The sequence below is a fragment of the Lithobates pipiens genome, unplaced genomic scaffold, assembly GCF_037356315.1.
Source record: "Lithobates pipiens isolate NorthernLeopardFrog02 unplaced genomic scaffold, aLitPip1_a1.2 Scaffold_18, whole genome shotgun sequence".
Lineage (NCBI taxonomy): Eukaryota > Metazoa > Chordata > Amphibia > Anura > Ranidae > Lithobates > Lithobates pipiens.
Window position 1 is genome coordinate 630083536 of NW_027507758.1, and position 27216 is coordinate 630110751.

At 44.9% G+C, this 27216-nt stretch overlaps 1 protein-coding gene across 1 annotated transcript in view; it reads right to left on the reverse strand.

Annotated features, from left to right (window-relative positions):
- LOC143989933 (uncharacterized) overlaps window positions 1-27216 on the reverse strand; it is a 359732-nt gene that overhangs the window by 329422 nt on the left and 3094 nt on the right. Inside the window, exons 2-4 of the mRNA XM_077490205.1 lie at window positions 22902-23235; window positions 22688-22785; window positions 22401-22607 (exon numbers count right to left, since the gene is read on the reverse strand). Of these exons, the coding sequence (XP_077346331.1) occupies window positions 22401-22607; window positions 22688-22785; window positions 22902-22986 (390 nt within the window). The 5' untranslated portion in view covers window positions 22987-23235. The remainder of the gene's footprint in view (window positions 1-22400; window positions 22608-22687; window positions 22786-22901; window positions 23236-27216) is intronic.

Here is a 27216-nt window from a genome sequence, read left to right on the forward strand (position 1 = left end):
TGCGCGGCCATGCAATGCTGTACCCAAATTAAATTTTATCATTTTTTTTGAGACAGATAGAGCTTTCTTTTGGTGGTATTTAATCACCACCGAGTTTTTATTTTTTGCTAAACAAATGAAAAAAAAAAGACCGAATTTTTTTTGAAAAAAAAATGTTTTTCTTTGTTTGTTATTTTTTTTTTTAAATAAGTAATTCTTCTTCACTGATGTGCGCTGATGAGGCGACACTGATGAAGAGGTACTAATATGTAACAATGATGGGTAATGATAGATGGCACTGATATGCAACACTGATAGGCAGCCCTGATAGGAGGCACTGACAGGCATCATCGAAGGGCACTCATTGGCATCACTGGTAGGCATTGGCAGGCATCACTGATGGTACTGCACTGACAATCACTGCACTGATTATCAGTGCAGATCCCCCCTGTGAGGAATGCCGCTTATCGGCTCTCATCTACTCACGCACACTGTCAGGAATGAAACCACCGCCCGGGCGCCATTTTGCTCTAGGCCGAGCAGGAAGTGGTTAGCTTATGTCAGGCATGTCCAAAGTCCGGCCCGTGGGCCAATCGCGGCCCGGTGTTGAACAGCCCACCTGGTTATCTAAACATATATATCTTTTGTGGCCCCCAAAAGATATACAGGTCCTTCTCCAAAAATTAGCATATTGTGATAAAGTTCATTATTTTCTGTAATGTACTGATAAACATTAGACTTTCATATATTTTAGATTCATTACACACAACTGAAGTAGTTCAAGCCTTTTCTTGTTTTAATATTGATGATTTTGGCATACAGCTCCTGAAAACCCAAAATTCCTATCTCAAAAAATTAGCATATCATGAAAAGGTTCTCTAAACAAGCTATTAACCTAATCATCTGAATCAACTAATTAACTCTAAACACCTGCAAAAGATTCCTGAGGCTTTTAAAAACTCCCAGCCTGGTTCATTACTCAAAACCGCAATCATGGGTAAGACTGCCGACCTGACTGCTGTCCAGAAGGCCATCATTGACACCCTCAAGCAAGAGGGTAAGACACAGAAAGAAATTTCTGAACGAATAGGCTGTTCCCAGAGTGCTGTATCAAGGCACCTCAGTGGGAAGTCTGTGGGAAGGAAAAAGTGTGGCAGAAAACGCTGCACAACGAGAAGAGGTGACCGGACCCTGAAGAAGATTGTGGAGAAGGACCGATTCCAGATCTTGGAGGACCTGCGGAAGCAGTGGACTGAGTCTGGAGTAGAAACATCCAGAGCCACCGTGAACAGGCGTGTGCAGGAAATGGGCTATAGGTGCCGCATTCCCCAGGTCAAGCCACTTTTGAACCAGAAACAGCGGCAGAAGCGCCTGACCTGGGCTACAGAGAAGCAGCACTGGACTGTTGCTCAGTGGTCCAAAGTACTTTTTTCAGATGAAAGCAAATTTTGCATGTCATTCGGAAATCAAGGTGCCAGAGTCTGGAGGAAGACTGGGGAGAGGGAAATGCCAAAATTCCTGAGGTCCAGTGTCAAGTACCCACAGTCAGTGATGGTCTGGGGTGCCATGTCAGCTGCTGGTGTTGGTCCTCTGTGTTTTATCAAGGGCAGGGTCAATGCAGCTAGCTATCAGGAGATTTTGGATCACTTCATGCTTCCATCTGCTGAAAAGCTTTATGGAGATGAAGATTTCATTTTTCAGCACGACCTGGCACCTGCTCACAGTGCCAAAACCACTGGTAAATGGTTTACTGACCATGGTATTACTGTGCTCAATTGGCCTGCCAACTCTCCTGACCTGAACCCCATAGAGAATCTGTGGGATATTGGGAAGAGAAAGTTGAGAGACGCAAGACCCAACACTCTGGATGAGCTTAAGGCCGCTATCGAAGCATCCTGGGCCTCCATAACACCTCAGCAGTGCCACAGGCTGGTTGCCTCCATGCCACGCCGCATTGAAGCAGTCATTTCTGCAAAAGGATTCCCGACCAAGTATTGAGTGCATAACTGAACATAATTATTTGAAGGTTGACTTTTTTTGTATTAAAAACACTTTTCTTTTATTGGTCGGATGAAATATGCTAATTTTTTGAGATAGGATTTTTGGGTTTTCAGGAGCTGTATGCCAAAATCATCAATATTAAAACAAGAAAAGGCTTGAACTACTTCAGTTGTGTGTAATGAATCTAAAATATATGAAAGTCTAATGTTTATCAGTACATTACAGAAAATAATGAACTTTATCACAATATGCTAATTTTTTGAGAAGGACCTGTATAGTCTCAGTCTGGCTGCCTCGGATATGGGAGGCGGTACGAGCGCCGTGCCCCCTCCAAGGCTGCACTGATGGCAATGGTGAGTACATTCCTGGCTAATGGTGGGTGCATGCCTGGCTAATAGTGAGTGAAATCCTGGCAATGGTGGCTGCATTCCTGGCTAATGGTGGCTGCATTCCTGGCAATGGTGGCTGCATTCCTGGATAATGGTGGCTGCATTCCTGGCAATAGTGGGTGAAATCCTGGCTAATGGTGGCTGCATTCCTGGCAATGGTGGCTGCATTCCTGGCAATAGTGAGTAAAATCCTGGCAATGGTCGCTGCATTCCTGGCAATAGTGAGTGAAATCCTGGCAATGGTGGCTGCATTCCTGGCAATAGTGAGTGAAATCCTGGCAATGGTGGCTACATTCCTGGCAATAGTGAGTGAAATCCTGGCTAATGGTGGCTGCATTCCTGGCAATGGTGGCTGCATTCCTGGCAATGGTGGGTGCATTCCTGGCAATGGTAGGTACATTCCTGGCTAATGGTGGCTGCATTCCTGGCAATGGTGGGTGCTGCATTCCTGGCAATGGTGGGCGCGCAGATGGGCACGGACCCTTATTTAGCTTCACAGTACTTTATTAAAAATTTTAAGTTTTTTTCCTGAAACTTCCCTCTTAAAGTGAAGGTGCGTGCTAAAATACGGTATATCCAAATAACACGCCCGAGTTCATCTCTTCAACACACAAAGCCACAAAGTCAAGAGAATTCTTGTTGGGCCGTATATTAGTGTTCGAACGAACACACTTAGACCAAATTTTAATGGTTCAAAGAATGTCAGGCAAAATGGTCGGCCCTCACACATGTTCACTTCATCAAATCTGGCCCTCTTTGAAAAAAGTTTGGACACCCCTGGCTTATGTCTTTTACTGTCTACTTCACTTATAAATGGTTGGGTTGGAGTTGGCGGTTGGGTGATTTTTGTTTATCATGTTTGGACATTCCTTGTGGCATCCCCCAGGGGTCAGTGTTGGGCCCTAAATTGTTTATTCTTTATAGCAATGATTTATTCATGGTGTTAAAAGTATTGAAGATGGTGCTGCAGTGGTTTGAAAAAGTATTCATACCCCTGGAAATGTTTCAAATTTTTGTCATGTTACAACCAAAAACTTAAATGTATTTTATTGGGATTTTATGTGATAGACTAACAAAGCCGCACATAATTGTGAAGTGGAAGGAAGATGATAAATAATACAAATAAATATGTGAAAAGTGCGGGGGGCATTTGTATTCAGCCCCCTTTACTCTGATACCCCTAACTAAGATCTAGTGGTGCAATTTGCCTTTAGCAGTTACCTCATTAGTAAATAGAGTCCACCTGTGTGTAATTTAATCTCAGTATAAATACAGCTGTTCTGTGAAGCCCTCAGGGGTTTGTTAGAGAACTTTAGTGAACAGACGGCATCATGAAGGCCAAGGAATACACCAGACAGGTCAGGGATAAAGTTGTGGAGAAGTTTAAAGCAGGGTTAGGTTATAAAAAAAATCTTAAGCTTTGAACATCTCACAGAGCACTGGTCAATCCATCATCGGAAAATGAAACGAGTGTGGCACAACTGCAAACCTACCAAGACATGGCCATCCACCTAAACTGACCGGCCGGGCAAGGAGAGCATTCATCAGAGAAGAAGCCAAGAGGTCCATGGTAACTCTGGAGGAGCTGCAGAGATCCACAGCTCAGGTGGGAGAATCTGTCCACAGGACAAATATTATGTCCCGTACACACGAGCGGATTTTTCGTCAGAAAAAACTTGGATGGTTTTTCCGACGGAATTCCGCTCAAGCTTGTCTTGCATACACACGGTCACACAAAAGTTCTCTGAACTTTCGACCGCCAAGAATGCGGTGACCTACAACACTACGACGAGCCGAGAAAATGAAGTTCAATGGTTCAGAGCATGCGCCGAATTGTTTCCGAGCCTGCGTAGGAATTTTGCGCGTCAGAACTTGTACAGACAATCTGAACTTTTTCCGACCGAAAAAATAGAGAACCTGCTCTCATTCTTTTTCTGGTTGGAATTCTGCCAGCAAAAGTCAGATGGAGCGTACACATGGTTGAAATTTCTGATCAAAAGCTCACATCTGACTTTTGCTGGCCGAATTTCTGATCGTGTGTATGCACTCCACAAATCTGGCCTTTTATGTAAGAGTGGCAATAAGAAAGATATTGTTGTAAGAATGCCATTAGAGGTCCTATTTGCAGTGGGGAACACAGCAAACATGTGGAAGAAGGTGCTCTGGTCAGAAGGGACCAAAATTGAACTTTTTATACTAAAAGCAAAATGCTGTGTGTGGCGGGAAACTAACACCGCACATCACCCTGAACACACCATCCCCACCGTGAAACATGGTGGTGGCAGCATCATGTGGTGGGCATGCTTTTCTTCAGCAGGGACAGGGAAGCTGGTCAGAGTTGATAGGAAGATGGATGGAGCCAAATACAGGGCAATCTTAGAGGAAAACCTGTAAGCCCTTGTACACACGGTCGGACATTCCGACAACAAAATCCGTCGGATTTTGTCCGAAACTGGTGTTGCATACACACGGTCGGACAAAGTTGTCGGAAAATCAGATCGTTCCGAACGTGATGACGTTTGTTCGTTACGACGGGACTACGTTCAGGCTAGTACCCAATAGCTTTGGTCTAGGAATTTGATCTGAGCATGTGTGGCACTTTGTCCGATCGGAATTCTCTACAAACGATTGGACAAAGCCCGATCGGATCACGTTGTCGTAAAATAGCCCAGCTCTAAAACTTTGTTGGTCGGATATTCCGACGGAAAAGGTCCGATGGAGCCCACACACGGTCGGATTATCCGACAACATGGTCCGATCGGACATTTTCCCTCGGAATGTCCGACCGTGTGTACAAGGGCTTAGAGTCTGCAAAAGACTTGAGACTGGGTTGGAAGTTCACCTTCCAGCAGGACAGCGACCCGAAACATACAGCCAGAGCTACAATGGAATGGTTTAGATCAAAGCATATTCATGTGTTAGAATGTCTAGACCTAAATCCAATTGAGAATCTGTGGCAAGACTTGAAAATTGCTGTTCACAGACAATCTCCATCCAATCTGACAGAGCTTTTTCTATTTTGCAAAGAAGAATGGGCAGAAATGTCCCTCTCTAGATGTGCAAAGCTGGTAGAGACATCCCCAAAAAGACTTGCAGCTGTAATTGCAGTGAAAGGTGGTTCTACAAACTACTGACTCAGGGGGGCGCCATACAAATGCATGCTACACTTTCCACATATTAATTTGTAAAAATTGTTGAAAACCATTCATCATTTTCCTTCCACTTCACAATCATGTGCCACTTTGTGTTGGTCTATCACATGAAATCCAAATAAAATACTGTAATAATAATAATAATAATAATAATAATGTATGTTTTTGGTTGTAACATGACAAAATGTGGAAAAAACTTTGAGGGGTATGAATACTTTTTCAAGGCACGACATTTGCTAATGATACTAATATTTTTTGTTCAGGCATGGATTTACAGTCTCTAATACAGGTAAATAATAAGAAATTGAGGAAATTTGAAATTATGGTTTGATAGAAATAAATTATCATTAAATCCGAACAAGAGTAATACCTTTTGGGAACTGCAGAATTAACACACACACACATAGATATTCATAGATATTCAGATGTTAACCATCTCAATACAGGGCACTTAAACACCTTCCTGTCCAGACCAAGTTTGAGCTTTCAGCGCTGTCGCACTTTGAATGACAATTGCGCGGTCATACTACACTGTACCCAAATGAAATTTTTATCATATTTTTCCCACAAATAGAGCTTTCTTTTGGTGGTATTTGATTTTTATTTTTTGCTCAACAAATAAAAAAAAAGTCTGAAAATGTTGAAAAAAAAATGTTTTTTTTTGTTTCAGTTTAAAAACTTTGTAAATAAGTAAGTTTTCTCCTTTACTGATGGGGCTACACTGACGGGCACTGATAAGGCGGTACTGATGGGCACCAATGAAGTGGTACTGATGAGGTGGCATTGATGGACACTGATATGTGGCACTGATTGGCATGGATAGGCGGTACAGATGGGCATGGATAGGCGGTACAGATGGGCATGGATAGGTGGCACAGATGGGCATGGATAGGTGGCATGGATGGGCATGAATAGGCGGCAAAGATTGGCACTGATAGGTGGCATTGATGGGCGACACGGATGGGCACTAATAGCTGGCACGGATTGGCATGGATAGGTGGTACAGATGGGCATGGATAGGTGGTACAGATGGGCATGGATGGGCACTGATAGGCGGCAAAGATTGGCACTGATAGGTGGCATTGTATTTTATTGTACAATAATGCATGCTAATCAGTGATGCCCATTGTGGGCACTGATTGGCATCCATTGTGGGCACTGACTGTAATCCCTGGTGGTCTAGGGTGGCATACCTTGTGCTGGGCATCCCTGGTGGTCTGGTGGCATCCCTGGTGGTCCAGTGTGGGCATCCTCGGGGGGGGGGGCTGCTCTGATAATCAATCAGCACAGACCCCCCCTGTCAGAGGAGCAGCCGATCGGCTCTCCTCTACTCACGTCTGACAGACGCGAGTGGGGAAAAGCCGATCACCGGCTCTGCCTATTTACACTGTGATCAGCCATGATTGGACACGGCTGATCACGTGGTAAAGAGTCTCCGTCGGAGACTCTTTACCAAAATCATTGTTTGCGGGGTGTCAGACTGACACCCCACAACAACGATCGCTGCGATGCACGCCCCCAGGGGCGCGTAGCGGCTCAAAATCCTGATCATGTCATGTGACGTCCGGTCAGGATTTTGAAACCACTTTGCCGCCGTGTTTCTGTTATAGGCGGGCAGCAAGTGGTTAATATTGAAAAAAAAAATTCTGAAATTAAATTTCTCGGGGTGATAATAGATGATCAAATCTGTTGGAAATCACATATTAGGCATGTGCAATCCAAAGTATCCAAAAGCATATCGGATTTAAATAAAGTAAGACATGTCCTCCTGAATTATAAATCACTCCATATTTTATATTGTTCAATAGTTCTTCCAGCTCTCCTAAAATTCCAGCATGTGGTGTAATTACACAAATAATATTTAAAGCAAAAAACGATTTATTATCAGGAAAAATACAAAAACTATTTATTGCAAGGGGCGGAAGTTATAATCTAAGGGGAATATTTAATGTTGAGACAACTAGGAAAAGCTGCTGAATTTCTATTTGTGGAGATTAACTGTGGAACAGTTTCAACGTGGAGCTCAAGAAATGTCTAAGCGTAAACCAGTTTAAGAAGAGGTGTAAAGAAATTATTTTTTCAAGGTGTTTGAATTTTTATTGAGTGTTTATTAATTTTTTTTTATTTTTTTGTTAGTTTTGTTTGGGTGTGTATGTGCATGCATGTATGTATGTATGTATCCATATATGTATATGATTTTGTAGTTAAGATTATTGGTAATTAATCTATTACAGAATAGTTGAATTATTGTATGACTTTGTAGTGATGGGACATTGAATCGTTTATTATTAATTATGGAGAAGGGACGGGATTAGAAAACGTTTGTACTTTTCCCATTCCATTTTGGATATGTAAACTAAAATTATTTTTTATAGTTCTTTTTTTGTCTTCTTTTGTATCTAGTTTTTTTTGTGATTGTCTACTACTGAATAATTACTTCTTTTACTATGTATGTTTTTAATTTTTACATGCTCGAAATAAAAATAAAAAAAATCTCAGTTATTGCTTAAAAAACACTTTTGATAAAGAAAACTTATGGGTTGATAAAAAAACAAAACAAAAAAATATATAAAAAATTGTAGGACGAATGTAACAAGGAACTCAGTCGTGATAAATTCTGCCAGTAGTTTAACCACTTGCCGACCGCCTCACGCCGATGTACGTCGGCAGAATGGCACGGGCAGGCATAAGCACGTACATGTACGTGATTTGCCTCCCGCGGGTCGGGGGCCCGATCGGGCCCCCGCCCGGTGCCTGCGGCGGTCGGTTTTCGTTCGGGAGCGATCCCGGACGAGGGGACGGCCATTCATTCATGGCCACCCCCTCGCGATCGCTCCCGACGAATGGAAATCCCCGGTGACATCACTTCCTCTCCTGTAATGTAAACACAGGAGAGGAAGTGATGTATTCTCTCCTCCGTGTCGGTATTTTTCGTTCCGACACGGAGGAGAGCGGATCAGTGAGTTGCACCAACACATCCCACACACAGTAGAACATGCCAGGCACACTCACACCCCCCCTTTACCCCCCGATCACCCCCCCAATTACCCCTGCCCCCCCAGTCACAGTGACACCAATGTCATTTTTTTTTTTTTTTTTTTTTTTTTTGCATTGGTGTCATTTGTGACTGTAATAACTGTTAGGGCAGTTAGGGTTAGCCCCCTTTAGTTCTAATGTACCCCCCTAACCCCCCCAATAAAGGTTTAACCCCGTGATCACCCCCCGTCGCCAGTGTCACTAAGGCTGGGTTCACATTGCAGCGGTTTATGAGAACGAATGTGATTCGCACCGCACTGCAGTGCAAATCACATCCGATCTCTGTGCGATTCGAGTTCAGCCATTCGCCGCACCCGCCGCACCCGCCACACCCGCCGCACCCGCCGCAAATTCGCACGGGACCCTTTTTTTGGCCCGCAGCAGAATCGGATCGCATGGGTGTTCACACCATGCGATCCGAGTTTGCAGATCGCACTGCGATATGCGAACTGATCTGGGGGTGTCAGTAACATTTCACTGACACTCCCAGCAGTTCGCATAGGGCAGTGTGAACTGCCGCCGGGAGGCATGCGATGCGGGAACCCGCCGCGGATTCGCGGCGTTTCCGCATCGCTCCAGTGTGAACCCAGCCTAATAAGCGATCATTTTTCTGATCGCCGTATTAGTGTCACAGGTGACGCTAGTTAGGCAGGTAGGTATTTAGGTTCGCCGCAGCTTTTTATAGCGCTAGGGACCCCCATATACTACCGCATAAAGCCCCCTGATTGCCCCCTAGTTAACCCTTTCACCAGTGATCACCATATAACTGTTACAGGTGACGCTGGTTGGTTAGTTATTTTTTTATAGTTTCAGGGCACCCGCCATTTATTACCTAATAAAGGTTTAACCCCCTGATCACCCGGCAGGTGTCATTTGTGACTAATAACTGTTAGGGCAGTTAGGGTTAGCCCCCTTTAGTTCTAAGGTACCCCCCTAACCCCCCCAATAAAGGTTTAACCCCGTGATCACCCCCCGTCGCCAGTGTCACTAAGGCTGGGTTCACATTGCAGCGGTTTATGAGAACGGATGTGATTCGCACCGCACTGCAGTGCAAATCACATCCGATCTCTGTGCGATTCGAGTTCAGCTATACAGATAGTATGGCTGAATTCGTGTCGCACCCGCCGCACCCGCCGCAAACTCGCACGGGACCCTTTTTTTGGTCCGCAGCAGAATCGGATCGCATGGGTGTTCACACCATGCGATCCAAGTTTGCAGATCGCACTGCGATATGCGAACTGATCTGGGGGTGTCATTAACATTTCACTGACACTCCCAGCAGTTCGCATAGGGCAGTGTGAACTGCCGCCGGGAGGCATGCGATGCGGGAACCCGCCGCGCATTCGTGGCGTTCCCGCATCGCTCCAGTGTGAACCCAGCCTAATAAGCGATCGTTTTTCTGATCGCTGTATTAGTGTCACAGGTGACGCTAGTTAGGCAGGTAGGTATTTAGGTTCGCCGCAGCTTTTTATAGCGCCAGGGACCCCCATATACTACCGCATAAAGCCCCCTGATTGCCCCCTAGTTAACCCTTTCACCAGTGATCACCATATAACTGTTACAGGTGACGCTGGTTGGTTAGTTATTTTTTTATAGTTTCAGGGCACCCGCCATTTATTACCTAGTCTCACTAGTGTACCCCTAAATTTAGGGGTGTCTACTTTCTAAAATGGGGTCATTTGGGGGGGGGGGTTTGTGCCATCTTGGCATTTTATGGCCTTCAAAACTGTAACGCCCTTAGAAAGCCTGAAGGCGGTGCTTGGTTTTTGGGGCCCCGTACGCGGCTAGGCTCCCAAAAAGTCCCACATATGTGGTATCCCCGTACTCAGGAGAAGCAGCAGAATTTATTTTGGGGTGTCATTTCACATATGCCCATGGCATGCGTGAGCAATATATCATTTAGTGACAACTTTGTGAAAAAAAAAAAAGTTTGTAATTTTCCCGCAACTTGTGGCAAAATATAAAATATTCCATGGACTCAACATGCCTCTCAGCAAATAGCTTGGGGTGTCTACTTTCTAAAATGGGGTCATTTGTGGGGGTTTTGTGCCATCTTGGCATTTTATGGCCTTCAAAACTGTAATAGGTAGTGAGAAGTGAACTCAAAAAATTACGCCCTTAGAAAGCCTGAAGGCGGTGCTTGGTTTTCGGGGCCCCGTACGCGGCTAGGCTCCCAAAAAGTCCCACATATGTGGTATCCCCGTACTCAGGAGAAGCAGCAGAATTTATTTTGGGGTGTCATTTCACATATGCCCATGGCATGCATGAGCAATATATCATTTAGTGACAACTTTGTGAAAAAAAAAAAAAAAAAAAAAAAGTTTGTAATTTTCCCGCAACTTGTGGCAAAATATAAAATATTCCATGGACTCAACATGCCTCTCAGCAAATAGCTTGGGGTGTCTACTTTCTAAAATGGGGTCATTTGTGGGGGTTTTGTGCCATCTTGGCATTTTATGGCCTTCAAAACTGTAATAGGTAGTGAGGCGTGAAATCAAAAATTTACGCCCTTAGAAAGCCTGAAGGCGGTGCTTGGTTTTCGGGGCCCTGTACGCGGCTAGGCTCCCAAAAAGTCCCACATATGTGGTATCCCCGTACTCAGGAGAAGCAGCAGAATTTATTTTGGGGTGTCATTTCACATACGCCCATAGCATGTGTGAGCAATATATCATTTAGTGACAACTTTGTGTAAAAAAAAAAAAAAAATTTTTTTTTTGTCATTATTCAATCGCTTGAGGCAAAAAAATAAAATATTCAATGGGCTCAACATGCCACTTATCAATTTCCTTAGGGGGTCTACTTTCCAAAATGGGGTCATTTGGGGGGGTTTTGTACTGCCCTGTCATTTTAGCACCTCAAGAAATGAGATAGGCAGTCGTAAACTAAAAGCTGCGTAAATTCCAGAAAACGTACCTTAGTTTGTAGATGTGACAACTTTTGCGCAAACCAATAAATATACAATTATTGACTTTTTTTTTACCAAAGACATGTGGCTGAATACATTTTGGCCTAAATGTATGACTAAAATTGAGTTTATTGGATTTTTCTAATAACAAAAAGTAGAAAATATCATTTTTTTTCAAAATTTGCGGTCTTTTTACGTTTATATCGCAAAAAATAAAAATCGCAGAGGCAATCAAATACCATCAAAAGAAAGCTCTATTTGTGGGAAGAAAAGGACGCAAATTTTGTTTGGGTACAACATTGCATGACCGCGCAATTACCAGTTAAAGCAGCGCAGTGCCAAAGTGTAAAAAGACCTCTGGTCATTTACCAGCAAAATGGTCCGGTCTGAAAGTGGTTAAAGAGGAAGTAAACCCTGATGAGTTTACTTCCTCTTTCATTCCCTGCAAAGGTAAAGCATAATGGACTACTATGCATCGCATAGTAGTCCATTATGTGTCACTTACCTGACACAGGAGCCAGCGAAGTCGCCGCTGTCCCCTGTAGTCCGCCGCATCCATCTTGCTGGTGGCGTCTCACAGCTCCGCCGCTGTCATTCGGCGGAGCCGCGATGACGTCACTCCCGCGCATGCGCACGGGAGCCGACACGCGCGGCAGATCCATTGTTGGAAATGCCGCGCTCAGTGCGCCTGCGCGGCGCTGTCTACGGCGCATGCGCCGTAGACAGCGGTGGCTGTCTTCAGGAAAATATCTCCTAAACCGTATAGGTTTAGGAGATATTTCTTGGACCTACAGGTAAGCCTTAATCTAGGCTTACCTGTAGGTCAAAGTGGTTTGTAAGGGTTTACAACCACTTTAAATCAACATTTCCCTTGATTGCAGCTCCATCTAGTGGCCACGATAGGGTATTTTTCTTAAAAAAATTAAATCAGGAAAAATAACACAATACCACATTATGACCACTAGATAAAAATTACAATTATAGGAACTCAGTTTTGGTTAAACTTATCTTTTTTTAAAGTAGACCTCTAAATCTCTATATCACAAAATGTAGCCAATGAGAGGTAATGAATCCATTTTTATTTTTCTACTGCTATCAATGGCCAACACGGTACAACACTTCATCCATGTCTTTGGTGATCTCTGATCTCCTTATCAACTGTTTCTTACATGATGAAGATCAGCCATGGAGTATATCTGAGGTGTATATCAGGGTGTGCTTCTTCCCCACATGAGAGCTGTGATGTCCAGCAACATTCATATAGAAGACATTTCCCGCACTCAAGGCTCTAATACACCTCGAGGGTTGTGTGGGATCCCTGATGTACAGGAAGACAGGACTTCAGTGAGGAACAATTCCCTCACTCAGGACAGGAAAGTGTCTTCCCCCCCATGTGCAATCTCAGATGTCTGGTAAGATTGGACTTCACTGAAAAATATTTTCCGCACTCAGGACAGGAATACGGCTTCTCCCCCGTGTGAGATCTCTGATGTGTGTATAGATTGGTCTTCTGCGAAAAACATTTCCCGCACTCAGGACAGGAATACGGCTTCTCACCCGTGTGAGATCTCTGATGTGTGACAAGCTCTGATTTTTCTACAAAACATTTCCCACACTCAGGGCAGAAATATGGCTTCTCCCCCGTGTGAGATCTCAGATGTCTGCAAAGATGGGACTTCATTGAAAAACATTTTCCGCACTCAGGACAGGAATAAGGCTTCTCCCCCGTGTGAGACCTTTGATGTGTGACAAGTACTGATTTTTGCACAAAACATTTTCCGCACGTGGGACAGGAGTGTGGCTTTTCACCTGCGTGATACATCTGATGTGTGACAAGTTCTGATTTTCTTGCAAAACATTTCCCACACTCAGGACAGGAATACGACTTCACCCCCTTGTGAGATATCTGATGTGCAACTAGCTCTGATTTGTGAACAAAACATTTCCCGCAATCAGAACAGGAATATGGTTTCTCCCCTGTGTGCAATCTCTGATGCCTGTAAAGGCTAGACTTCTCTGAAAAGCATTTCCCGCACTCAGGACAGGAATATGGCTTCTCACCTGTGTGAAGACTTTGATGTATTTTAAGACTGGACTTTTGTGAAAAACATTTTCCACACTCAGGACAGGAATATGGCTTCTCACCTGTATGAGCTCTCTGGTGTTTGTAAAGACCGGACATCTGTGAAAAACATTTCCCACACTCAGGACAAGAATACGGCTTCTCCCCCGTGTGAGATGTCTGATGTGTGACAAGTGCTGATTTTCGTGCAAAACATTTATCACAGTCAGAACAGGAATACAGTTTTTCCCCCGTATGTGATCTCTGATGTCTGTAAAGATTGGACTTATCTGAAAAACACTTTCCGCACTCAGGACAGGCATAGGTCTTCTTCCCTGTGTGAGATCTTTTATGGACATTAAGTTCAGATTTAAAATGGAAACACTTCCCGCACTCACTACAGGAAAATCTCTTATTTGTGGCACTGTCCCTCACAGTCTGAGGTTCCTCAGGATAAGAGGAATACGATGGTCCATCTACACTGTGTGGTGCCGGATGGACATTTGAGGTAGTCGGGTTTTCTCCTGGACTATACTGTGTGATGTCCTCATCTTCTACTTTACAGTCTGGAGACAAAGTGAGACAATCCTCTGAGGTTTTCCTCATCTCCCGTCCATCTACTAAAATAGAAATAAAAAGATTATTACTAGACATGAGCTGATTGGTTCCCCTAAACCAGGACTCCGCCCACATCAGGCAGCTTTGTCTCTGAGGATCTTACAATTCCCCCCTCAAGGTAACTAGTAAATGGGTCCTCTGATCTCCTACCAGTTCATTTCTTTATTCATGGACCTTAGTCCCACTTGGGATCTAGCAATCATAGGATGATCCCCTGCAGCATAAATCATAGGAAAAGGAGGCATGAGGGTAGTACAAGAACACTAAATTTCAAACGAGCAAACTTTTCTAACCTGCGCTCAATACTACAAGATATTAAATGGGACCAAAGCTTAGAAACATTTTACACTGAAGAAAAATTGGAATGCTTTTAAATAAAACTTATCACCCAGTGCATTCCAATGGGCAATAAATATACAATAGCGAAGGTTAAACCTGGGTGGCTAAACCATAATGTAAAAAAGTTACATTAAAGAGAAAAAATGGCCTTTAAAAAAATACAAAGCGGTGGGGTCATTGTCAGAATTCCAACACTACAAGGAATGCAATAAGAAATGTAAGAATGCAATCAGGGTGACTCAAAAAGACAACGACAAACAAATAGCAGAGAAGAGTAAAAAAAATATCAAGAACTTTTTAAAATATATTAACAGTAAAAAAAAAAAAAACAACATCAGTGTATATTGGCCACATAAAGGACCATGAAGGGAGGATGTTTACAAATGACAAGTAGAAGGCAACTAACTGTACTAAACGCTTTCTTCTGCTCAGTTTTTACACAGGAAAAGGAGGGATATAACAACCATGACTATACAGTTGGTAACACATCACAGGAGGCACTATTATGGCTAACAGACCAGTGTCCAGAAAAGATGAATAAAAGCTTAACTAAAATAAATCAGCAGGACCAGATGGATTACACCCAAGAGTCCTCAAAGAACTCAGTCAGGTTATATCCAGACCCTTATTTCTAACCTTTATAGACAGCATATTGACAGGAAATGGTGCCAGCTAATTGGAGAAAAGCCAATGTGGCACCAATAGTCAAAAAAGGAAGAGACATATACCTGCAAACTACAGGCCAGTCAGTCTAACATCGATAGTATGTAAACTATAGGAGTGGATGATAAGGGACTATATCCAAGAATTTGCTGATGGAAATAGTATCGTTAGTAGTAACCAGCATGGGTTTATGAAGGGATGTTCCTGCCAGACCAACCTGCTAACATTCTACGAGGAAGTGAGCTGCCATCTAGATAAAGGAAAGCATGTAGATGTGGTATATCTTGATTTTGCAAAAGCATCCGATACAGTTCCCCATAAACGCTTAATCTACAAACTGTGGTCTGTAGGCAAGGACCATAGATTATGTTCATGGATGGAAAACTGGTTACAGGGATGCATCAAAAGAGTGGTGATAAATAACATGTACTCAGAGTGGTCTGGAGTATTAAGTGGGGTACCCCAAGGCTCTGTCCTGGGACCAATTCTGTTCAATTTATTCATAAATGATATAGAGGTTGGTATAAATAGCTTAATCTAAAAAATATGCAGGGCAATAACTTCACATCACGATATAGAAACATTACAAGAAGACCTGAATGAAATAATGGGTTGGGCTACTAGATGGCAAACGAGGTTTAATGTGGAGAAATGTAAAGTGATGCACTTGGGGGCTATGAATATAAAAACTGGAGTTAGTACTTACCGGTAACTCCTTTTCGGGTGGTCTTCCAGGACAGCCCTTGAGAGATGGAGCTCCTCCCATCGACACAGGAAACACATTGCCACAGTTCAAAAGGCGGTCCCTCAGGTCCCTGGTCAGTCATTCACCAAGAACCGAAGGATGGAACTGAAAAACATATAAACCATAACAGGTAATAACATTAGTACATCACTATAATCAAATAAAGGGTGGGATCGTGCTGTCCTGGAAGACCACCGGAAAAGGAGTTACCGGTAAGTACTAACTCCAGTTTTCCCAAGTGTTCTTCCAGGACAGCCCTTGAGAGGATCCCCAAGTACTTACCAGATTAGGGGGGGACCACGGCCTGGAGGACTTTCCTCCCAAAGGCCTGATCCTGACTAGACATTAGGTCCAGTCGGTAATGCCTTGTAAAGGTGGAAAAGCTTGACCATGTGGCTGCTTTACATACCTGCTCCGGGGTGGCACCAGCTCTTTCTGCCCAGGATGCAGACAACGCTCTTGTTGAGTGAGCTTTAACACCCTCAGGAGGATCTCTATTCAAAGGCCTTATACCCCTCTGCTATAGCTAGCCTAATCCATCTAGCTATGGTTACTTTTGAAGCTTTTTGCCCCCTACGCTGCCCGGAAAAAAGGACAAAAAGGGAGTCAGAGATTCTGAAAGGATTTGTTACTTTAAGATATTCTAGAATACACCTCCTCACATCCAATAAATGAAAACGTTCTTCTTTCTCATTTGCTGCATTTTGACAAAATGAGGGGAGAACAATATCTTGGGACCTATGGAAGCTAGAAGCTACCTTTGGTAAGAACCCAGGGTCTGTCTTTAGTATGACTCTGTCTTCTAGGATCTGTAGAAATGGTTCCCTGATGGAAAGGGCTTGGATTTCACTGACCCTACGGGCTGAAGTGATTGCCACCAGGAGTACTGTCTTAAATGTAATAAGCCTTAGGGAAGCCTCTGAGATAGGCTCAAAGGGTGACCCCAAGAAAGCTTTTAGTACAACTGCTAAATCCCAGGATGGGACTTTGCTGACTCTGACCGGCTTACATCTAGCGACTGCCTTACAGAATCTAGCGACAAAAGGATTTTCCTGTAAGCGTTCATCTAGGTACACACTTAAGGCAGCTATCTGAACCTTAATAGTACTTAGGGTTAATCCTTTGTTTACACCTTCCTGTAAAAACTGTAGAATATTAGCCGTATTTATGTCACGGCTATTCAGCCAGCTATTTAATTTTTTCCAGACTTTTCTGTAAATAGCCCTCGTGACTGGTTTGCGACTCTGTAGTAAGGTCGCAATTACCTCATCTGTCAGGCCCTTACTCCTTAAGATTTCCTCCTCAGTAACCACGCTGAAAGCTTCAGCGTGGCCACCTGTGGATGATAAAGAGGTCCCTGCGACAGGAGGTCCTGTCTGCAGGGAAGCCTTAGAGGCGGACAGTCTGTTAATTGTAGCAACGTTGTGAACCATGGTCTCCTGGGCCAGAATGGTGCTACTAGAATCAAACAGGTTTTTTCCGTGAGGAATCTTGCTAGGACCCTCGGAATGAGATGAAGAGGGGGAAATGCATACGCCAGACTGAAAGTCCATGGAGTTTGCAAGGCATCTACAGGCAGGGGCTGATCTCCTGGGTTTAGCGAGCAAAAATTGGGAACCTTTGCATTCTCTTTGCTCGCAAAAAGGTCTACTTCTGGTTTTCCCCAGTGAGTTGTTATGAGATTGAATGCCTCTGGGTGTAAGGACCACTCTTGGTTCGAAACTTTTTGTCGACTCAAGAAGTCCGCCGTGCTGTTCAGCTCCCCTTTCAGGTGAACTGCAGAAATGGATTCCAGATTGGCTTCTGCCCACTGAAAAATGCGTCTGGCTACCAACATCAAACGAGGACTTCTGGTACCTCCTTGTTTGTTTATGTATGCTACAGCCGTCATATTGTCTGAACGGACTTGTAGATGGTGACCCTGTATTGCGGGGTGGAAAGCTAAAACAGCTCTTAGGATCGCTGTTAGCTCCTTCCAATTGGAAGAGAAACATTTCTCTTCCGGGGTCCACTTGTCCTGTACCCAGCTTGAGCCGAGGTGGGCTCCCCAGCCCCAGCTGTTCGCATCCGTTGTCAGTGTTGAAGTGATAGGAAGGACCCAATGAACCCCTTTGTTTAGGTTCCCCCTGTCCTTCCACCACCAGAGGGAGCGTTTTATCTTTGAGGGGATCGATACCTCCTCCTCCAGATCTCTGCCCTTTAATTGTTCTAACAGAAATCCCTGAAGGTCTCTTTGGTGGAACCTGGCCCATTGTACGGCTGGAATGGCTGCCGTCATAAGACCTAAGACCGACATTACTTCCCTCACCATACATTTGGGGCTGCATTGAAGAAAAGATGTTCTCTGCCACAGATTCAAAATCTTTTCTTCCGGCAGTATAATTTTCTGATCTACAGACTTGATCCAGTAACCCACATACAGGATCTCCTGTGTTGGGGTTGTCTTGGATTTCTCCTGACTGACAATCCACCCTAATCGATTCAGACTGAGTTGAGTCAACTCCAGATCCTGAGAAAGACGACTCTCCGAGTGTGCTGTTAGGAGCAGGTCGTCTAGATAGGGAATAATTGAGACGGATTGAAGCCTCAGTGGAACTAAAGCCTCTCCGAGAACCTTGGTAAAGATCCTCTGGGAGGATGACAGACCGAAGGGGAGCGCTCTGCACTGAAAGTGGTAAACTTTTGTGTCTATCTGCACTGCCATCCGAAGGAATTTCTGGCATTCCTCCCTTATTGGAATATACAGATAAGCATCCCTTAGATCCAGGGTGGCCATAAATATCTCTTTCTGGAGAAGGTTCTTTATGGAATAAATGGACTCCATCCGAAATCTCTTGTAATGGATGGAGCGATTCAGTGGTCGGAGGTTCATAATTAGTCTGAACCTCCCTGACGGCTTTTTTACCACGAAAATGTGCGAGTAAAAACCGTCTCCTTGTTCCTGAATAGGGACTGGTGTCAATACCTCTTGATCCACCATTTTCCCTATCAGTAAAGGTAAGGCCCTGGCCTTTTCTGAGTGACTTGGGAGCTTTGTCACCAAAAACTTTGAGGGAGGGCTGCTGTGGAATTCCAGCACATGACCCCTTTTTATTATATTTAAGACAAACTCGTTCGAGGTTGTCTCTTCCCATTGTGGAAGAAATTTGCTTAATCTTCCTCCCACAGGAACCCTGACGTCACTGGGGTTTGGGATCCTGATTGGGGCGGCTAAACAGTATGCCCCCTTTCCCTTTATGTCCCGACCAATGTTTTTTGGGGGTTGAACTCTTCTCTGATTTAGAGGGTCTCTTAAAGGGATGAAAAATTTTTCTTTGGAAATTTTTCTTTTTTGCGGGAAAGGTTTTCTTTTTATCCGCCGTCCTTTCTAAGGCGGAATCTAATTCAGGCCCGAAGACTAAGTCTCCTGTAAAAGGGACACTGCACAGGCAGGAGAAAACCCTTGCTTTCTTTTTCCCCGGAGCCTCATACATTTGATCATGTCTGGATAACTGAGTTTCTTCCTCCTCAATTTCCAGCGTATCATAGATAGCACCCATTAGCTCATCAACTTCCTCAAGAGATAATCTATACTTTGAGGCTTTAGATGTTGCTTGCTCCTCTTCCTGATCAGAGTCTGTGTCAGAGGAATCAGGGCTAATCAACGTGGGGCTAGGCTCCCTGACCATACGGGGCTCCCCTGAGCTGGGTGTTGTAAAGCATGGTGAGGAGGAGATTGCAGTTGTTTTACTCGTGGAGGCAGCTGACCCTACGTCAGTGATTAACTCCCAGAGGGATTTAAAGGTCGACGCCATTTCCTCTTTAAAGGAGCCCAAAAATTTTGCTAAGGGGGAATCTGCCTCAGATTTAAGCAAGCTTGCAATGCATTGCTTGCATAGGGCTTTGTTAGAGCCAGAGGAAAACCTATTCCCACAATTAGGGCACTTTTTGCGGCCTGCCTTGTCTTCCTTTGGTAGCTCTTTAGCCTGAAAATAAGAAGACAAATAATTTTTTTGCGTCAGCTCCATGTCCCTCCTTAGAATCACCCAACTGCATACATCCTTAACTGTGAGTTAACCACCACCGTGGGGCACTACAGAACCCAGCCTACAAACACCACCACTCCACCAGAGTAATAGCATGCCCAGCAGCCTACCTGGGATTGGCTGGTGCCTGTCTCCGCCGGAGTGTCCTGGGGAATAGCCTCCATGGTCCCCCTCTGCCGCTCTGGATCCCGCCGCTAGTCCGGTATTGCTGGACGCTGGTCAGGACTGCACAGGCACAGCGCTGGCTCTCCCTCTCCTCCTTATACCCTAGAGACCCGGAACCGGAAGTCTCGGCACACAGTGATGACGCGGTTCCGCCGGAAATGAAGCTCAGCGTCTCCGACCCCACCGCAACAAGGAGCAGAGATGGAAGGTTCCACTCACCGCTCCTGGGGGAAACCAGCGTCATTCTGCCCCTGGCCACCTCGGCACTGGAAGGAGGAGGGTAACGGGTCTGCTCTGATTCAGCTGGACGGTAACCGAGCCACAAGAAAAAAGGTATGGACCCAACTGCGGCCAAAAAACAGGACCGGTCCCTTATGGCTTACAGGTTCTCAGGCAGCCCCTGAGAGGGGCCTCCAGGTTCCTGGCAACATGTTCCTCCGATGGAGGAAACACAAATGACTGGCCAGGGACCTGAGGGACCGCCTTTTGAACTGTGGCAATGTGTTTCCTGTGTCGATGGGAGGAGCTCCATCTCTCAAGGGCTGTCCTGGAAGAACACTTGGGAAATGCAAATTACTCACTAGGGGGTGAACCTCTGGGGGGGATCCAGGATAGAGAAAGATCTGGGGGTCCTAGTAGAAGACAAACTGAGTAATAGCATGCAATGTCAGGTTGCAGCACGCAAAGCCGGCAGAATATTGGCATGCATAAAAACGGGAATTTACTCCAGAGATAAAACAATAACCCTGCCACTTTATAATACTCTGGTTCGACCACATCTGAAGTATTCCTTCCAGTTCTGGACTCCAGTCCTCAGGAAGGATATACTAGAAAGGGTCTAGAGAAGGGCAACAAAATTTAAAGGGGACTGGAGGACCTCAATTATGAGGAACGACTACAACCACACTAAATGTATTCTCGCTGGAGAAGAGACGCTTGAGAGGAGATATGATAGCGATTTACAAATATCTCAGTGGTGGTCCCAGCATAGGTAGGAAACTATTTAGTCTTAGGGTGTGCAAGAGGACACGGGGGCCACACAATGAGATTGGACGAGAAACAATTTAAGCTTAAGCTGCATAGGGGGTTTTCTACCGTCAGGGCGATAAGTATGTGGAACTCTCTTAATGGTGTCAGTGGGGAGTATTGATAGTTTTAAGATACTCTTCGACTTGCATCTTAGTGAACACAACATACAAGGATTATGTAATATACAATAAAAATAATATAGAGTAAGGGTCTGGACTCATAATATTGGTATTCAGTAATCAGTGGAAGATTAAATGTTTACATGAGACAAGTTGCAGAGGTCCCACACCGCGGCCTCCCATCTCCTGAGACTGCACTCAGTGACTTGAGTCTGAGACTATACAGATATATCCCTCCACCCGGCACAGCCAGCAGACAACAGAGCAAGTAACCCTGGAAGAATTGTTCTGTCAAAGATCTTGCCATACCCGGGTATGGAGCAGAAGACCCACATGACATACCCCAGGTGCCTAGGTCTAGTAGCAACTATGGTAAAAATCAACATTTTGCTGCCAGCTGAACCCCAGAATCTCCATAAATCCAGTCTAGAGACATAAATTTTGTCCACGGCACAGAGAAGGAAGATTATCGGAGAGAAATACAGGATAGAGAACACAGCTCAGGAAAGTGACCAGGGGATTACAGGCTGATATCACCCAGCCCCCGCCCTACTCTGGACCAATCAGTGAGCAGTATGGGTGGATGAATGTATTTAGTGTTAATGACCCACCTGTGCTCATCTCTGTAGGAGTGTCCTCCTCTATAAATGTCCCCGTTATTCCATCCTCCTCCATAGACTGCTGATCATCCCTCACATACCTCTCTTCTTCTTCTGCTTTAACCTCAAATTCTTTATCGATTGGATCTCCACTCTACATCAAGAAAATTAGAGAGAATATCATCTGTAAATTATAAGCTCACATACAAATCCACACATCTCCATTGTCCGTGTTTTAGATGCTCCGTGCCACCAACCTTGTAATGGTGAGGGATGGTGTGACCTTCTTCTGTGGAATCCCGGGAATACAGAGGACGGGGACATCCCTCTGGTGAGTTTCTGTACCTGAAAGACTTCACCATGGTGTCCTGGTACAGATCTTTGTGTTCTTTTAGATACTCTGACTCCTCCATCACCCCATCCTCATCATCCTCCTCTTTTATCTCTTCTTTAATTTCAACTTTAGAATCTCTCAGGTTTCCACTCTGAATATATAATAAAAATGACATCAATGGTAACAATGCAGATAATGTACAGATCCTAATGATACTATCAGTGATTGTTCCTCATCTACCTGATGATGGTGGGGGATGGTGTGACCTTCCTGTGTGGAATCCCGGGAATACAAAGGATAAGGACATCTCTCTGCTGGGTTTCTGTTATTAGGTGGTTCTTTCATATACTTGTGTCTTTCTGAAAACTCCTCCATCACTCCATACTCCTCATCCTCCTCTTTATACTCTTCTTTAACAACAATATTGTAATCCCCAAGGTTTCCACTCTGAAAGATATCATAAAACATTCATTGTAACAAACATGCTGTGTATAAATCAGAACTACCAATAACTGTCAATCATCTACCTGATGATGGTGGGGGATGGTGTGATCTTCCTGTGTGGAATCCCGGCAATACAGAGGATGGGGACATCTCTCTGGTGGGTTCCCATTACTGGATCCATCTGTAGGAAACACACACACTGACTGAATACATTGTTTCTATGTGTTTATCAGATGATGGGGGATCTAGGTGGAGCCTCCGTACTGCTCTCTCCTTTACAATAAAGTCTCCTCTTACCCGGTGATGTGAGGGGCGGCTGATTGTCCATCATGACGTCCTTGTAGAGATCCTTGTGTCCTTCTAAATACTCCCACTCCTCCATAGAGAAATAGACAGTGACATCCTGACACCTTATAGGAACCTGACACACACAATGATACAGTCACCATCCAGACACATCCCTTGTCTGTTACTGGATAATGTCCCAGAATTCCCAGAATCCTCCTCACCTCTCCTCCATCATCTCTCTGGTGACTTCTAGAATCTTCTTTGTATTTCTCTATTCTATCAGGGAGGGAGGTGGAGGCAATGTGATGGTCATATGATCTCCAGACTTCACAGAAGGAAAACTCTAGATTTGAATACAAATAGTAAAATAATAAAAAAATATATATATCCCCAGAATATATTTTGCAATCTACTCACTAGGGAGTGAAACTCTGGGGGAATCTAGGATGGAAAAAGACCTGGAGGTCGTAGTCGACGATAGGCTCAGAAATGGCATGCAATGCCAAGCTATTGCTAACAAAGCAAACAAAATATTGGCATTAAAAAGGGGATCAACTCCAGAGATAAAACGATAACTCTCCTGCTCTACAAGACTCTGGTCCGGCCAAACCTGGAGTATGCTGTCCAGTTCTGGGCACCAGTCCTCAGGAAGGATATATTAGAACTGGAGTGAGTACAAAGAAGGGCAACTAAGCTAATAAAGGGTCTGGAGGATATTAGTTATGAATAGGGATGAGCTCGATGTTCGGATCAAACATAAGTTCGATTCGAACATCAGGTGTTCACCCGTTCGCCGAAGACCGAACATTATGGGGCGTTCGTGGCACATTCAAATGCTGCAGAATGCCCCATAATGCACTGTGAGATCGCAGTCCATTGCTGTATGATTGGTCAAAGCATGCACCTGACCTGCATGCTTTGGCCAATCTCAGCGCCCTCTGCTAAGAGAGCCATAATTGGCCAAAGGCAGGGTGCCTTTGGCCAATCATGGCTCAGGGGGACTAAGTCCACTCCCCACACTATATAAGGCTGCCTCCATTGTGGCCCTGTGTAGTGTTGTTGGTGTGGATGGAGAGATAGCGTGATTTAGATTAAGCAGGCAGGTTATTCAATTAGTGGCAGTGCATTTGATATATAGATACAGTCAATCTAGTGTGTATGTATATATATATATATACACACACACACACACACTCTGCATCCAGTGTAGCCTATATCTACGGTGCATTCCGTGGGTACTGTTTCTACTACACTTCTGGTGGCGTACACAGTACATAGTGCAGTTGCTACTATTTTTCTGGTAGTGTACACAGTACACAATACAGTACAGCCATAGTACAGTTGCTACTACTTTTTTGGTGGTGTACACAGTATACAATACAGTACAGCCATAGTACAGTTGCTACTACTTTTTTGGTGGTGTACACAGTATACAATACAGTACAGCCATAGTACAGTTGCTACTACTTTTTTGGTGGTGTACACAGTATACAATACAGTGCAGCCGTAGTGCAGTTGCTACTACTTTTCTGGTGGTGTACACAGTACACAATACAGTGCAGCAATACTGCAGTTGCTACTACTTTTCTGGTGATGTACACAGTACAGTGTAGTGTGGTGCTGCAAAACCCAATACACATGTTCGGAAGGACCACCAAAAAGAGGCAGTCACTCAAAGGCCACTAAAATAGGGAAAAAGGAAAGCAGCTTCTGTGTCTAAAGTGCTGTTAATGGACATGGTGCATTCTCTCCAGGTGCCAGTGGGCCATGCTTGTCCTTTTTTCTGCTGCTGGGTCAGGGGCAGAAAAATTGGGCCTTTGGTGGTGGTGCCACAACACTGTAACCACTCAAAGATACTGTTGTTGGGTGCAGGAACGGGCCCTGCTGTAAAATATTAGATAAAAAAAAATGTAATGTTAAACAGGGACAGAAAAATTAGGCCTTAGGCAGTGGTGGTTGCCCCCTAAACCAAAATATTGTTGGAAGCTAGCATCATCATAGGAGGAATAGGATACTCACTCAGCATAGGCAGTCTTCAAGGGATCCCACATCCATAGAAAAATCAGTTACCTCAGCATCGGTTGCTTGATAGCTGCTGATCCAAGACTGATTCATTTTTATAAATGTGAGCCTATCAACGGAGTCTGTGGACAGGCGCACTCTGTGATCCATTACAAACCCTCCAGCAGCATTGAATGTGTGTTTAGAAAGAATGCTGAATACAGGACAGGCCAGTAGCTTAATTGCATATTGAGCAAGTTCTGGCCAGTGGTCCATCCTCAAGACCCAGTAACCTAGTGGATGCTCTGTTGGAAAGGTCGCCAAGTCTGCTCTTGCCCCTAGATATTCCTGCACCATGTAATGCAGACACTGACTGTGGTTGCTTGAGCTGATCAGACCTTGGCACTGAGGACTGAAAAATTGTCTAAAGGCATTGGTCAGATGGCCACCGTCTCTACCGCTCTTCCTCTGACTGAATGAAGCCTCAGCAACACATTGTCCAGCACAAGGAAATTGTAAACTCCTAGGGCAGTGATGGCGAACCTTGGCACTCCAGATGTTTTGGAACTACATTTCCCATGATGTTCAAGCACTCTGCAGTGTAGTTGAGCATCATGGGAAATTTAGTTCCAGAACATCTGGAGTGCCAAGGTTCGCCATCACCGTCCTAGGGTCTGAGAATGCATTGCACAAAACTTTCTTCAAGGCTGCCTGAAGATATTTCATTCTTTGCTCCCTCTGCGAAGGCAGGATGAGTTCTGCAACCTTACCCGTGTAACAAGGATCAAGAAGGGTTGCCAGCCAGTAATAATCCCTCTCCTTGATACCATGAATCCTTGGGTCCTTTTGCAGGCTTTGTAGAAACAGGGAGGTCATGCAGCGTAAGTTTGCAGAGACATTGGATTCTGAGTCCTCTGGGTCACTAAGGATCACATGATCCATAACAACCTCCTTCCAGCCACGTATAACTTCTTGAGTTTCTGGGGACTGAAAAACATACCTTGAAGACTGCTGCTGAGTGTAATCCTCCACATCCATGCTGACACAATCCTCCTCATCCTCTTCTTCCCGTGTGTTTGGCGGGCCCACAGGAATACTATCTGGATAAAGGGGGCCTTGAGAGGTAAGGAAGTCCTCCTCTTCCTCCCGCTGTTCTGCCTCAAATATCCTGTCCATTATTCCACGTAGCATGTGCTCCCACAGGAAGAGCAGAGGGACAGTATCACTGGTGCATGCATCGTCTCTGCTCACCATCCTCGTGGCCTGACAGGACAGTGCATGAGTCCTTGATCAGTAGCCACTGACATGGCGAAAAGAAGCCAAGCTCCCCTGACCCTGTCCTTGTGCCATACGCACACAGGTACTCATTAATGGCCCTCTGCTGCTTGTGCAGCTGCTGCAGCATTGCCAACATTGAGTTCCACCTGGTAGGCATGTCACAAATGAGGTGGTTGGTGGGCAGATGGCATTCCCTTTGTCAGTCAGGTGAGCACTGGCATTGTATGACCGGTGGAATTGACCACAAACTTTTCTGGCCTGCCTTAGGAGATCCTGAAGGCCTGGGTACTTGCTCAAGAACTGCTGAACCACCAAATTCAGGACGCGTGCCAAACATGGAACATGGGTCAAGTGCCCTGTTGGAGCGTGGAGAGAAAGTTGGTGCCATTGTCGCATACAACCATTCCTTGCTGAACCTGGCATGGCGTCAACCACCTCTGAGCCTGCCCCTGCAGAGCTGACAGAATCTCTGCCCCAGTGTGGCTCCTGTCCCTTAAGCAGACCAACTCAAGCACGGCATGGCATATTTTTGCCTTGAACGCTTATGGAGTACCACTGGTTTAGAGGACAAATTTGCAGAAGAGGCCATAGAGGAAGAAGAAGAGGAGGGGGTGGAGGAGAGAGCTGTGGCAGAATCACCACTAGCAGTTTGGAGGCCTGGTGGAGGAACAAGCGCCAACAATACTGAACCCTGTCCTGCATTCTTCCCAGCTGCCAGTGCACCGTGCAGAGTTACCCAGTGTGCTGTGAAGGAAAGGTAACGTCCCTGCCCATGCCTGCTAGACCATGAGTGATAAGTAATATGCACCTTACTGCTGACCGCCCTGTCCAACGGGGCCTTAACATTGCCTTCCACATGCCAGTAGAGAGCTGGAATGGCCTTCCATGAAAATAAATGGCGTTTTGGAACCTGCCACTGAGGTGCAGCACATTCCACAAATTCACAAAAGGGGGCAGAGTCTACCAGCTGAAATTTGGCGAAGTTAGCATGTAGATGCTGAGCATGTGGATGGCTGGGACCGAATTTCTTTTTACGGTTTAGCAA